General features: G+C 36.3%; 1 protein-coding gene across 3 annotated transcripts in view; it reads left to right on the top strand.

Moving 5' to 3' along the window:
* pcsk5b (proprotein convertase subtilisin/kexin type 5b) overlaps positions 1-14,534 on the top strand; it is a 320,287-nt gene that overhangs the window by 193,533 nt on the left and 112,220 nt on the right. For all 3 annotated transcript variants that reach the window (XM_039750693.1, XM_039750694.1, XM_039750692.1), the window contains exon 7: positions 8,979-9,151. In XM_039750693.1, the coding sequence (XP_039606627.1) occupies positions 8,979-9,151 (173 nt within the window). The remainder of the gene's footprint in view (positions 1-8,978; positions 9,152-14,534) is intronic.

Raw genomic sequence — 14,534 nt, 5'->3', positions numbered from 1 at the left:
GGCTGTATTTAATGTTACCTTAGTCCTGGCACTTAAAACTTTCTCTCGCAGTTTCGCTGAGTTTGTGTCAAACACCACCCTGACCATCTCATCTTCCTCTCCATAAGCACAGTCCTTCACCCGTGAATATTTACCCGTGGCAGTTTGCTATTGGATTGCCGCTGACGGACGGCCTTATATGGGCAGGCACTAAATTACAAGCGCCAGCGCAGCCTGTCTATGTGTAGGTTTACATCGTGCTTTGTTTCCTAAGTAGCAGAACTCATGAATATGGTTGTATATGTCACTTTCGCTTCGCTTCTTATTGTTTCGCTGCCTTCTCAATTATATAATGCATGTTTTCTTCAGCGCTTTTTGAGGTCTTCCTGGTTTTCTATGTACTGCGTGATTACGTGGGAGGCGTGATGATGTCACACGAAACTCCGCCCACGGCGTTGAAGCTCATCTCCATTACAGTAAATGGAGAAAAACTGCTTCCAGTTATGACCATTACGCGTAGAATTTTGATATAAAACCTGCCCAACTTTTGTAAGGAAGCTGTAAGGAATGAACCTGCCAAATTTCAGCCTTCCACCCACACGGGAAGTTGGAGAATTAGTGATGAGTGAGTGAGTGAGTGAGGGCTTTGCCTTTTATTAGTATATATATATATATATACATATATATACATATATATATATATATATATATACTAGCAAAATACCAGCCAGCGGAGATAGTGTGTTAAAGAAGTAATGAAAAAGAAAAGGAAACATTTTGAAAATAACGTAACATGATTGTCAATGTAATTGTTTTGTCACTGTTATGAGTGTGCTGTGATATATATATATATATATATATATATATAGCAAAATACCAGCTTCACAGCGATGTCATGTGTTAAAGAAGTTATGAAAAAGAAAAGGAAACATTTTAAAAATAATGTAACATGATTGTCAAAGTAATTGTTTTGTGTATTTGGCAGCGTCACGAAGTTGTTTTCGCAGCTGCATCAGAAAATGTACCACGACGTCTGACACGCCTCCTTTTTACTGTTTTCTCACAGCTTGGATTGCTGCTGTCATATATATATACACACACACACACATATATATATACACATACATACATATATATATCTTCATATCTACATCATATATTCACACACATACATACATACACACACACAAATTATATATATGTGTGTATGTATGTGTGTGTGTGTGTATATATATATACACATACATATACTTGTGTGTATTTTGTATGTGTCTATATGTGTGTGTATAGGTTTGGTCACTGAGTGCAAGGGAAAAATAATAAATTATAGTCTATAAGTTATTAAACAGTAAAACATTAACGTTTTAAGAAGTACAGGTACATTGAAATTACATTTTCTATGTGAACGTTCAAATTTGTGTCTCGCCTCGATTGTGAATCGCCTTAATATTATTTTGCCGTGGTGTAGAAAAGGGGTCCCGTGTTTGCACTTGTCTGGGCTATAGCGCAGGGGGAGGATGAAAAAAATTAAAAGTGCTCACTTTGACTTAAGGCAGAAGTGCAGTCAGCGTCTCAAAGGCCGGCACAGCTATGCACGCGCGCTGGCTGCTCGACTTTTGCTGGGCAGGAGACCCCAGTTTGCAGACACGTTCATGATATCAAAAGTCTCAGCGCTCTTTGGAGGTCATTCATATATACTGTATATATATATATAGCAAAATACCCGCGCCTGGCAGCGGAGAAGTAGTGTGTTAAAGAAGTAATGAAAAAGAAAAGGAAACATTTTAATAATAACGTAAAATGATTGACATTGTCATGAGTGTTGCTGTCATATATATGCCTGCCTAAATAAGTCACCCTCGCTTTGCTCTTACTTTTTACCATTCATTTAATCATGGCTAGTGGCGGAAAAATTATAAAATGGAAGGAGGATGGCTTTACCAAAACAATTATTGATGGCGAATCGATTATTCATAAAGCTTGAATTGGTGATCTGTTTTTCTGTGTTAACCTCATATTTTTTCATACTTCTTCTCAAACTAAGGTGGTGCGAGGGTAAAATGAATCGGGATGCGCTGATCAATGTAATCCGTGTACCAGGAAATCATGCATTGACAAAAGCTCCCTTTGCTTGTAATGCAAAGTGTGATTAAATGCATTATTTTTTAACGCGTTATGGAGCACATGCATCGAAGCTTCTCGGCTGTGCTTGTGCTAAGAAAAGGAAAGATTTTAAAAATAACGTAACACGATTGTCAATGTGACCTTTTGTAAGTAGTGCCTGGAGGATTCAGTGTGTAGAAACTCTATAGAGACAGCGTGTGTATTAACTTGTGGATTTTTCTGTGAGTATTTGGTGGCAGTCTGAGGAATTTGCTTCGGAAGACAGCGTTAGCATGAGCTCAGCTCAGAGCAAAATGAGGTGGGAGGGGAGATGATGACGTGACTCCCCCACCCGCCTTATCCGTCAATCCCCCACAAACACAGTCTCTCGGAATTTGCATAAGCACACCCCTTCACCTACAATTTTAACTCTCGTTTATATCCTGCGTCCTCTCATTAAACTTGTATCCCGCATTACCTGTGTGTATGTGAAACGCCAGCGTAGCCTGTCTATGAACTTAATTTAAAGTTTAGGTTTACACCGTGCTTTCTTTCTGAGCTGGCAACACTCATGAATATATGGTAGTATATGTCACTCGCTCGCTTCTTATTGTTTCGCTGCCTTCTCAATTATATAATGCATGTTTTCTTGAGCGCTTTTTTGAGGTCTTCCTGATTTTCTACATACTGCATTGACAGTCAGTTCACGTGATTACGTGGGAGGCGTAATGATGTCACACGAAACTCCGCCCCCCACGGCTTTTGAGCTTAACTCCATTACAGTATATGTAGAAAAATAGCTTCCAGTTATGACCATTACGTGTAGAATTTCGAAATGAAACCTGCCCAACTTTTGTAAGTAAGCTGTTAGGAATGAGCCTACCAAATTTCAGCCTTCTACCTACACGGGAAGTTGGAGAATTAGTGATGAGTGAGTGAGTCAGTGAGGGCTTTGCCTTTTATTAGTATAGATTAATTTAATGGTATCTTGATATAAAGGTATCAGTTATTATCAAAAACATGAAAATTTCTAGGTGACCACAAACTTTTGAACGGTAGTGAATGTTTCAACAGCATTTGGGTGAGTAGTGTTTTGATGACGAGGTGGCCTGTGGAAAATGAATTTTTAGCCATAATGGAGGTGGCAGGTATAGAGACTAACACTTGATAAGTAAATTACTTTTTATGACATTGTGTCTTCACTAATAATTGGTTTCCAGGTAATCCTAAATACGTGAAAACAAATATTAACTTAATTGATAACAATCTATATTTAACAATAAAATGTAATGTGTTTTCAAAATAAAAATAGACTAGCACCAAATATGTTGATAATATATTGACTTTTTTTTTTCTTTTTTTAACCACTTGGGTTTTGTATAATTTTAGTTGAACTATTGTTATATGTTGTAATGGATGGCCATATGGAATGGTACTCTCATTCAAGTTGGTAGGATTTGTGTTCACACAAAAATCCTCGTAATATTGATGTACAGGGGGATCCCCCAGGCTACCAGGTGGCAGCATCCTAGGGCTGGAACACCCATATGCATGGCAGTAGGGAAACCTGGGTGTTGTAGTTCCAAAGCTGCTGGACCATGCCGCATGCTATGGGTGCTGCCAGGTGCAGATTGTTTTGGAAAATTTGACCCTATTCAGCTAGGGTCGGTCTAACCTGGAGGCACTGGGAACTGGTGTCTGAGGGATTTAAGGCATTGGTGCTCACCCTGGTGGCCACTGTCAGTATATTTATGTAACTAACCGGTAAATGCAACCCACTATATCCTAACTACAGGTTCACGGGGGTCTTCTGGAGCCAATCCCAGCCAACACAGGACATTTTTCGAAGCATTGGCATTTATTGCTGGAAGTCTAACTGCTACATAGGATTAGATGAGTATGCAGTCCTTCACCACACAAAAAAAATGTAACCACATGTTAGCTTTGCAATATAAAAAGTATCTTTTGCACAATTTGCTTCTTTCTGAGTTTCAAACAAAAATTTAAAGCCGTGAGGTAGCAGAGTAGATATGGTGGTAGTTACTTTAAAAATACTTGCTTTTGTTACTCTGCAACCCTAATGATGCATTGGATCTCTGAATGTTAGTCTTTATTTGCATACAACAATAAACTCCCAAGCTTTGCTAATGTAGTTTTCAGACTACATTTTCCCATAAGGTAAATCTTGAGGGGGATTTATTGACTTAGAAAAGTACAAACTTTAAGATTTGTAGCCTGCAGTTTACTGTTTATTCTTTTCTTTTCATTCCTTGAATTATTTCTTCACATTCTAAAGCAGTTTCTAATATGAAAAATATAAAAAATATTATTTTTGGCAGGGGTCAGGTAAAGAAGAATTTTATCACAACAGACTTACTCCATTATAGTTTGTACAGGATTTCTTTTTATGATATTTATAACAATAACTGTAAATATCTGCTTATCATGATGCACACTACAGGGTATATTAAAAAAAAAAAATAAGTTATATGCAGCCACATGGATAAACGTAAAGAAACAAGTTACTCAGACTGCAAACTTTGAGTCTGGAGAGGCAACCAGAATACCAAAAAGATATCCACACAGACACAACAATAACGTAACCATACGTTTGGTGCCTCAGTATTAAACCCGAGATCAAGCATTTTGCTGCAGGCCATTTTACCTAATGGCTTATTTACAGTACATTAGAAGTCATGAATTAAAAATGGTGGTCCCTATTGCTTGCACAATATATAGCCTATATATATTTTAATAATCTTTAAATTATAACCTCATCACACAAATACTGGGGGGAAAGTAAAGCCTATGTGACAGAAAAAAGTTGGTAACACCAATAATATCCTACAGCAGCAGTACTTGAAAAATGCTGGACCATGCAATCTACATTGCTTTGTTGGGAGTTCCCGAAGTTACTAGAGGGTATTCTGAAATCCCTTTGCAGTTGGCAGGTATTGGAATCCGCATACTGTAGAGATGCAACATACTTCATTCACAGTGAAGCTTGAGCCATTCAAAATTGAAACAAAACTGTGCTTTAATGCAACAGAGCACGCTTTTATATTAGAAACGCTCATTTGGAGCTTTCCAGTGTCTTTCTGTGCAGACCATAGCACATACGTGTGGGGGAATCTGGTACCACTACGTTTAGACTGTTTTCACTATCAATATAGTTGCAGTGATAAATGATGAAGTATGCAGCTACTGTTTTGGCGTTTTCTGATAAAGATGGAAATGACACATCAGATAATAAATTCTGTACACTTTTTATGGAAATAGAGTGTATAAAATAACAGTATTTACAGTTTTGTTGACTGTATTAACATAGCAAATTGGCCAAAAGTACATCACTAATTCTTTTCTTAGATAAATCAAGTTCCATTGTGCTACAGTTAAATATAACAGAGCCCTGTCAACTCTAAACTTGCCTAATTGAGTCTGAGAATGTTGTGTTTTCAACATACTGTATTCTCTTTTACATGGTGACATCTCTCCAAAACATTTTTAATTTCAGTGTTCTTAAGAATTAATGAATTTATTATTATTTTAAACGACTTGTTTTTTTTGTCCAGAGCCTCCCACAAGCCCAGTCTCCCAATCCACGCACATTTTTTGGCCCTGTAGAACCAAAAACCTCTTAACAATTGAATTACCAGAGCCTACGAGAAAGCTTGGAAATCTGGCCCACCTTAAATCCGTTCTCACCTCTCCGTCAGCGTCTTTTGTCCTGTAAATGTGCCAATTTAAAACAAGCAGCAAGCAACCTGCTACTCCATCCCCCACCGTCGTAGAACGTTCACTAAGTTCTCCCAGCTCATGCCTTGTTTGATTATCATTTACATTCCTATAACAAGACCTTAAAAGGGTTCTTTTGATCATCATAACACTTACAAATCATCTGTAGATAGGTCATCCATCGCATGGTGACATGATGCTAAAATTGCTTGTTAACACTAGAATTACCAGAGCCTACAAAAAAACTCGTAGATCCGGCCTACCTTAAATCTGTTTGCACCTCTACGCCAGCGTCTTTTGTCCTGTAAATGTGCCGATAAAGACAAACAGCCTGTTATCCCATCCCCCACCGCCGCAGAATGTGCACAATGTTCTCCCAGCTCATGCCTTGATTGATTATCTGGGAGTGAACTACTGGAGTTTTTAGAGTGGAAATAATAGATCATTATTTGGAACACATGCGTTTCATATGTGTTCCATTTCTACAGTAATCTGTGTAAACACATTGTTAAAACAGAAACTTTTTCTTATTTTAGTAATAAATATTACAAAATGTAGGCACAAACTATAGAATGTGTGAAGCCTGAAGTCCAAAGATCAAATAAACACTTTCACAAAATGTTCAAGTATGATACATCAGCTTCCGTGGCGTAGCGGTAGGATTTGCCGACTTATAATCAAGAGTCCCCGGTTCGATCCTGACTGTCTCCTATATTTATGTTTTCAGTAGTGAGCGGCTCTTATTAATACTATACAGTACACACATACATTTGGTTTGCGTCTGTAACAGACTGTGTACATTTATAGTACCGTACTTGTAAAAGTTACCTTCTTTTTTTTCCACTTTTACTCTCTCACTCACAATTACGATACATACTACCGCCCTAGGGATCTGACACTGTTAATTTTTATTTGAAACTGGGAATAACTGTACATGTGAGTGGTGTTTTGAGGCAATGGAACTGGACATTCACTGATCAGTAGGGATAAAAGCTGACACACACATGCTGGTGAATCTGCCTCCTTCGTATCTCACTCAGTTTTATTGAGTGTTCCTGCTCACGCAGAATTAGTATGCACCTTATGGTGTATGATGTCAAAAAAACAGACGTAGGTATACGTATATGATATTTAGAATTATCCATTTTATTACCTTTTATGAGGTCAGTTTAGCGCTATATGCAATCATCAAATTCAAATGTTAACAGTTCACACACACGCAACTGCAGTCCTTCCTACATTTACCACACACTTCTCTCTATGTTGTGGTTTCTATTACACACCTGAAAGAGAGAGACAATATATGTGACATTTTGAAGAAATCATTTTATGACCTGAATAGTACCAATCAGAAAACATCATTGCACTAATGTAATATTATTTGAAAACGAACAGCATCAGATCAGGTGTGAATTTATTCTGGCTCTGTTACTTATAGTCCGATCAGGAGGGGTGGGGGGTGTTACAGAGTGATCGTGATTGAGAGAAAAAAACTGAAAAAAGCTAACTTTTACAAGTACAATAAATTTATACCCAATGTCCCATATATTTGTCTTTCTTTTTTTTCTCCGTGCTGTGTCGACATTGTGCACCAGAAGGTGTGAGCTTTTTTAGTACAGCAAGATCAACGCACATGTACTGTGCAAGGCATGTACGGGGGCCCACTGTGAAAAGAAGAGTGTTCATGGCTCATGTTGTTGATGGAAAAAAGAAAGGGAGGATGCAACATCAACAAGCTTCTGTTCCAAGCCAGCCGCTTCCTCAGGAAAGTAAACTGAGGCAGTGTCAAGTGCCCTTTCAATGTAATAGAAACCACAGCATAGAGAAAAGTGTGCGCCTTGCAACAGGTACTCATGTCGTAAATTGCGTGTGTGTGAACTGTTAACATTTGAATTTGATGATTGCATATAGCGCTGAACTGACCTCATAAAAGGTCATAAAATGAATAATTCCCAATATCATGTATATACCTATGTCTGTGTGTGTGTTTTTTTTTTTTTTTTTGGACATCATACACCATAAGGTGCATACTAATGAGCAGGAACACTCAATAAAACTGAATAAAAAAAAATAAAGTGACAGTGAGATATGAAGAAGGCAGATTCACCAGCGTTTGTGTGTCAGCTTTTATCCCTCCAGATCAGAGAATTTCCAGTTCCATTGCCTCAAAACACTACTCATATCTTCAGTTATTCCCAGTTTCAAATAAAAATTAACAGTGTCAGATCCCTAGGGCGGTAGTATGTATCATGATCGTGAGTAAGAGAGTAAAAGTGAAATAAAAAGGTACCTTTTGCAAGTGCAGTACTATAAATGTACACGGTCTGTTACAGACACAAACCAAATATATGTGTGTACTGTATAATATTAACAATAAGAGCAGCTCACTACTGAAAACAGTAAATATAGGAGACAGTCAGGATCGAACCAGGGACTCTTGATTATAAGTTGGCAAATCATACCGCTACACCACAGATTGTTTACTATGCTATTTAGACATTTCTCATCTTGAATATGGTAATATTTTTAATTTGTTGATTCTTTACAATTGCTAAAAATAACAAATTTCAAACACAAGCATGATTAATGATTATGAATATGATGTTATTTTTAAGTTGTTTTTTTTACATATTACTAGAGATCTTGCGCTCTCTGCATCTCTATCAGAGGGTAAAGAATGCCACATTTCTATTACAATTAATAATATTTATACTTTAAACATTTAAATTGAAGTACACATTTTAATATTTAAAATATCTAATACATCTATCATTGTTTATTATTTATTTCTACTTCATGAAGTAATCATTAAATTTGTTCTGAACACCCAAATAAGGATGGCGTACACTAATTTAGACATTTTTCCAGATTATAATTGATTTCCTTCAGTGTAGTGCATACACGTTTACTACTCTTCATAATTTATTCTGCCTTGCATAGTTTTGGGTGGCCTTCAGTTTGAAATCTTTAATTTTGGTATTTGCTTTTTTCACTGGCCTTACACTTGAAACTATTTAAGAGTTTCAAAATTCGAAATCCTTTTGCCTTAATTGTTGAATTTTAGGAGTCTAATTTAAGTTTTAAAACATTTTTTTAAATAGAAGGTATATAAAATATATACTATAATAACTAAATTTACATTGTGAACCCTGTTGCTTAAGGTGTGCGAATGCTGGATGGTGATGTTACAGACATGGTGGAAGCAAAATCACTCAGCCTACAACAGCAGTACATTGATATCTACAGTGCCAGCTGGGGCCCAGATGACGATGGAAAGACAGTAGATGGACCAGCAACGCTTGCCAGACAAGCTTTTGAAACTGGAATTCGAGCAGTAGGTGTCTGTTTTAATTCATGTGTTTGTTCCTTGCTTCTAAAAAGTAAAAATTTGTCAAGATAAATCATGTCGGTGAGTGTGTGGCTTCCACAGCTTCCTATAAGGCTGTTTCACCTTCCATTGGCAATGTTTCTAAAAGCATGTTTCAGTGGCTCAATATTTTGCTGTAAATAAGCTCTTGTATATAATTTGAATGTATAATTTTTGATTAAGCATAATAAAATCATGCCTTTGCAAATATCATTGTTAGAATAGTGACATTGAGGTGATATTCTGTTAGAAAGTGAATTTTGTAGCTGGTTAGGTTAATTCTCAAATTCTTTAAATATGTAATTTGATATTTTACATTTGTGTATAATTTGTAGAATTTAAAGAGTATATCCTTTTATGATTTGGATTTATTTTAATGCATCCAGTAATGTACAGAGTCTTTGGTCTACAGTATATGTACTGTATATGTCAAATTTGGTAGAATTCCTTGGTGTGTTTATTTGGTAAAAATTAGCTGCATACAGTATGACAATAAATCATAAGGGGAACTCCAGATAAAAAATAAATAGGTTGGAGATGAAAACTGATGAATATTAAAAAAAAACTTATTACAAAGACAGTATGACTTCCTTACAATACACCACTCTTTCACTATTGCAGACTAGAAACATCAAGTGTTGAGGAAAGCTAGTGCTAATGATATTTTCCTGAAATGGATAGCTGGTCATCAGTTGACCACTTTCCATTCTCATTAAACACATTGTCTTTGGAGAACATAAGAAGTTTTTACTTTTAAAAATACACACTTTATGGGATATAAAATTCTAATACTTGCTTATAGAATTTGAATTTTACTCTAAGCAACAGCAATGCATTTTGAAATTGTTTAGTTTATGCAGTAACTGGTTTAATGTACATTCATCCTTCCAAAGGTAATACTTTATCTCTTATACCATCATCATGGGTTCACGCAACTTGTTGGGGTCTTTATTGAAGCAGTAGAAACATGTCTGTAAAATATTCTGTTAAAGTGCATGCCTTACCTGTTTGTGTCACAATTGTCAGTAGGTGCAATTCAAAATATTACAATGTTTAGCATTTATGTGATTTTTAGTTTAATTCATAGTAAATATCATGTTCATTTGTGTCTAAATTTTTTCTCTTGTTTTTGAGAAATGGTACTTTAAGCCTGGCATTACAGCATTTTTAAGTAGGAGAACAAGTGTTTCTCAAATATGTGATACTAAAATGAACTACTGCCAAAGAACTTCCATATGCTTAGTCCAGATTAAAATAGTCAGCTGTTTGCATACACTAATAGTAATTTTCTGTAGTCGAAACTGTTAAGCTAACAAATTTGATATTTTACCTTGAACGCTCCTTATGTAATATTGATTATTGTATTGCAAACTTATTCAGTGTTCAGTTTGCATGTTATGGACACACTGTTGTTGCTTGTAAATCTGTTTAAAATGATTTTTTTTTTATTATTCCTTAATTAAATGCTTAGGTCATGAACCACCAAAAAAAATCAAGTCTTGTTTCTGCAACTAGCTGAATCTTTTTAATGTGAATGCCTTTTTAATTTAGACGTCCTTTATTCCTGTTGTGCTGAAATACTTGCATAAAAGATGTATGTTAATCAGGCCCTCATTGAGTGTGTGAATATACAATATGAAGTGTGTTTAATGTGTATTTGTTTAAAACTATTAGTGTATCATTGTAATCATAATAATACACATAGAACATTGGAATGTTAAAAATCATCAGGAATGTTTTATGGTCAAGCATCTTAAACAATGAATACATTATTTTTTAGATCCAAGTAATTTCTTACTATCATGCTAAATAATTGCTGAAAGAAATTCCATCCAAAAGTGATGTATATTTTATACGTTTTAAAAAATAACTAGCCTGTTTTTGCATTTTATAACAGAAGTAATTGGTACACGAGGGTCCCAATGTTAAAAAACACATTTAAATTTACCAAATATGTCTGTTTTTAAAGCCATAAATGTTAGTGTTTTGCTCTGCATCAAAACAACTTTTCCATATCATTTTATGAAGAGAAAGAAAACGAAAACAAAACACTGTACTGAGATTCAGTCATTTTAAAAGGAGGCTGGCTATGCACTTCACTTCACTGTTCGTCTGGGTGTGGCACATGGATTCACCTTAGAAAGTCATCAGCAAATGCCATTATTGTAATTGAATGTTGATGCCCAGATGTGACATGCTGTTTATGTTCTATAGACACGCAGACAATAATAACTGAAGAAAGTCGCACTTACCTACACTACAGTAGATGGAAGCTTATTATGATATTTCTCAAAAATATTGCCTGCTGCCACTCTGTATTATCATGCACGAGTGTGCTTCATTGGCCTAAAAATAGAAAGATTGAGCATGAATGTAAGGATCAAATCACAAGAGCTGAACAGACGCTATAAGCACACATTTAGTTTTAATCAAGTTAACGTTTTGGGAAGTTTAGTACAGATGTTTTAGAATGGGCAGAGTGCAAGCGCATAGCTGTCATTTCTGGCTTACAGCACCAGGTTCTGCATAAAGCCTGCACATTCTCCCCATGTAGTTATGGAATGATTGGCATCAGTATGTGTCAGTGGATTTACTCACTCAGAAACAGCTGTAGTTCTTTTATTAATGTATCTTCATTAAGAGTATCTCTGACTGTGTTAAAAATGTGATAATTGGTTTGTAGTGCTTCAATCTGCTTCATCCTCTGCCTTTTTCATTTGTGTATTATTTTTTTTCTTTTTATTGATTGAGCACACGTCACAGGTAGAATCAACTTTCTGCAGCGGGCAGCAGGGTGGCCACGCAGCACATGCGTACGGTATTCTTATCCCTATCACCTTCACCGTCACTTCCTCTACCTCTTCATATCTTAAATCATTCTTAAGGCAGATTGAACACTTAAGTTCCAGCTTAAGTTAAAAATTAAGAAAAACATACTGAGTAATTGCAACACAAAAACTGACTTAATTAGGTTTAATGCGAAAAGATGCTGACGGAAAAAAAGAAGTGGGCCGCTAGAGTGGAGAAAATAAGAGCTGCTCACAAAGTAGCCAGCGCATCAACCTTTGAGCAAACAAATGCTAAATGTACAGAGAGAATATGAAAACTGTAAGTCAAGTGTATTCACTGCATGCAGTCCGCTGTTTCTGGTATACTGTATATAGATATACATATATATATAGATATAGATATATATAGAGATATATATATACAGTGGTGTGAAAAACTATTTGCCCCCTTCCTGATTTCTTATTCTATTGCATGTTTGTCACACAAAATGTTTCTGATCATCAAACACATTTAACGATTAGTCAAATATAACACAAGTAAACACAAAATGCAGTTTTAAATGATGGTTTTATTATTTAGGGAGAAAAAAAATCCAAACCTACATAGCCCTGTGTGAAAAAGTAATTGCCCCCTGAACCTAATAACTGGTTGGGCCACCCTTAGTAGCTATAACTGCAATCAAGCGTTTGCGATAACTTGAGTTACAATGAGTCTTTTACAGCGCTCTGGAGGAATTTTGGCCCACTCATCTTTGCAGAATTGTTGTAATTCAGCTTTGAGGGTTTTCTAGCATGAACCGCCTTTTTAAGGTCATGCCATAGCATCTCAATTGGATTCAGGTCAGGACTTTGACTAGGCCACTCCAGAGTCTTCATTTTGTTTTTCTTCAGCCATTCAGAGGTGGATTTGCTGGTGTGTTTTGGGTCATTGTCCTGTTGCAGCACCCAAGATCGCCTCAGCTTGAGTTGACAAACAGATGGCTGGACATTCTCCTTCAGGATTTTTTGGTAGACAATAGAATTCATGGTTCCATCTATCACAGCAAGCCTTCCAGGTCCTGAAGCAGCAAAACAACCCCAGACCATCACACTACCACCACCATATTTTACTGTTAGTATGATGTTCTTTTTCTGAAATGCTGTGTTACTTTCACGCCAGATGTAACGGGACATTTGACTTCCAAAAAGTTCAACTTTTGTCTCATCAGTCCACAAGGTATTTTCCCAAAAGTCTTTGCAATCATTGAGATGTTTCTTAGCAAAATTGAGATGAGCCCTAATGTTCTTTTTGCTTAACAGTGGTTTGCGTCTTGGAAATCTGCCATGCAGGCCGTTTTTGCCCAGTCTCTTTCTTATGGTGGAGTCGTGAACACTGACCTTAATTGAGGCAAGTGAGGCCTGCAGTTCTTGAGACGTTGTCCTGGGGTCTTTTGTGACCTCTCGGATGAGTCGTCTCTGCGCTCTTGGGGTAATTTTTGTCGGCCGGCTACTCCTGGGAAGGTTCACCACTGTTCCATGTTTTTGCCATTTGTGGATAATTGCTCTCACTGTGGTTCGCTGGAGTCCCAAAGCTTTAGAAATGGCTTTATAACCTTTACCAGACTGATAGATCTCAATTACGTCTGTTCTCATTTGTTCCTGAATTTCTTTGGATCTTGGCATGATGTCTAGCTTTTGAGGTGCTTTTGGTCTACTTCTCTGTGTCAGGCAGCTCCTATTTAAGTGATTTCTTGATTGAAACAGGTGTGGCAGTAATCAGGCTTGGGGGTGGCTACGGAAATTGAACTCCGGTGTGATACACCACAGTTAGGTTATTTTTTAACAAGGGGACAATTACTTTTTCACACAGGGCCATGTAGGTTTGGATTTTTTAATAAATAATAAAAACCATCATTTTAAAATCTGCATTTTGTGTTTACTTGTGTTATATTTGACTAATGTGTTTGATGATCAGAAACATTTTGTGTGACAAACATGCAAAAGAATAAGAAATCAGGAAGGGGGCAAATAGTTTTTCACACCACTGTAGATTAATGAGTGTGTGTATAAATTTGTGTCTGTAAAAAATCTGCAATACCATGATAGCCGACGCTAGAATGTAACCCGTCCAACATACCCTGTATAAGAGAAATTAACCATTACAACGGAAGAATTCATGTTTTAGCTATAATTATCCTACTCACTATTTTGGTGTAATGTGCAGAGAAATTTGGAAGTGCTGAATGTTTAAAATTTTCCTTCAAAGGAAGATCAATAAATGCACGAAAAATGAATGCATCAATTAGTTTTCCTAAATTATTGAATACTGTACTTTGAAATGTATTGCTGTCACTGGAGAGTTTGGCCTTGACTGTTGTAAGCTTTCATGTCAATAGGACAAGCTAAATTTGCATTCTTGGCATTAAAAAGTTTAACATATTAGACAAAAACTATATTTGTCAAAATGTGTTTATGTGCTTAAGATTGTGACATTATTCACAAGCAAGTGTTATGATGGGCATTGTACAAACCGGATTCCAAAAAAGTTGGGACACTAAACAAATTGTGAATAAAAACTGAAT

This window comes from Polypterus senegalus, chromosome 4, assembly GCF_016835505.1.
Source record: "Polypterus senegalus isolate Bchr_013 chromosome 4, ASM1683550v1, whole genome shotgun sequence".
NCBI lineage: Eukaryota > Metazoa > Chordata > Cladistia > Polypteriformes > Polypteridae > Polypterus > Polypterus senegalus.
Note: the sequence above shows the minus strand (reverse complement) of the source record. Positions and strands in the feature narration are given on the sequence as shown.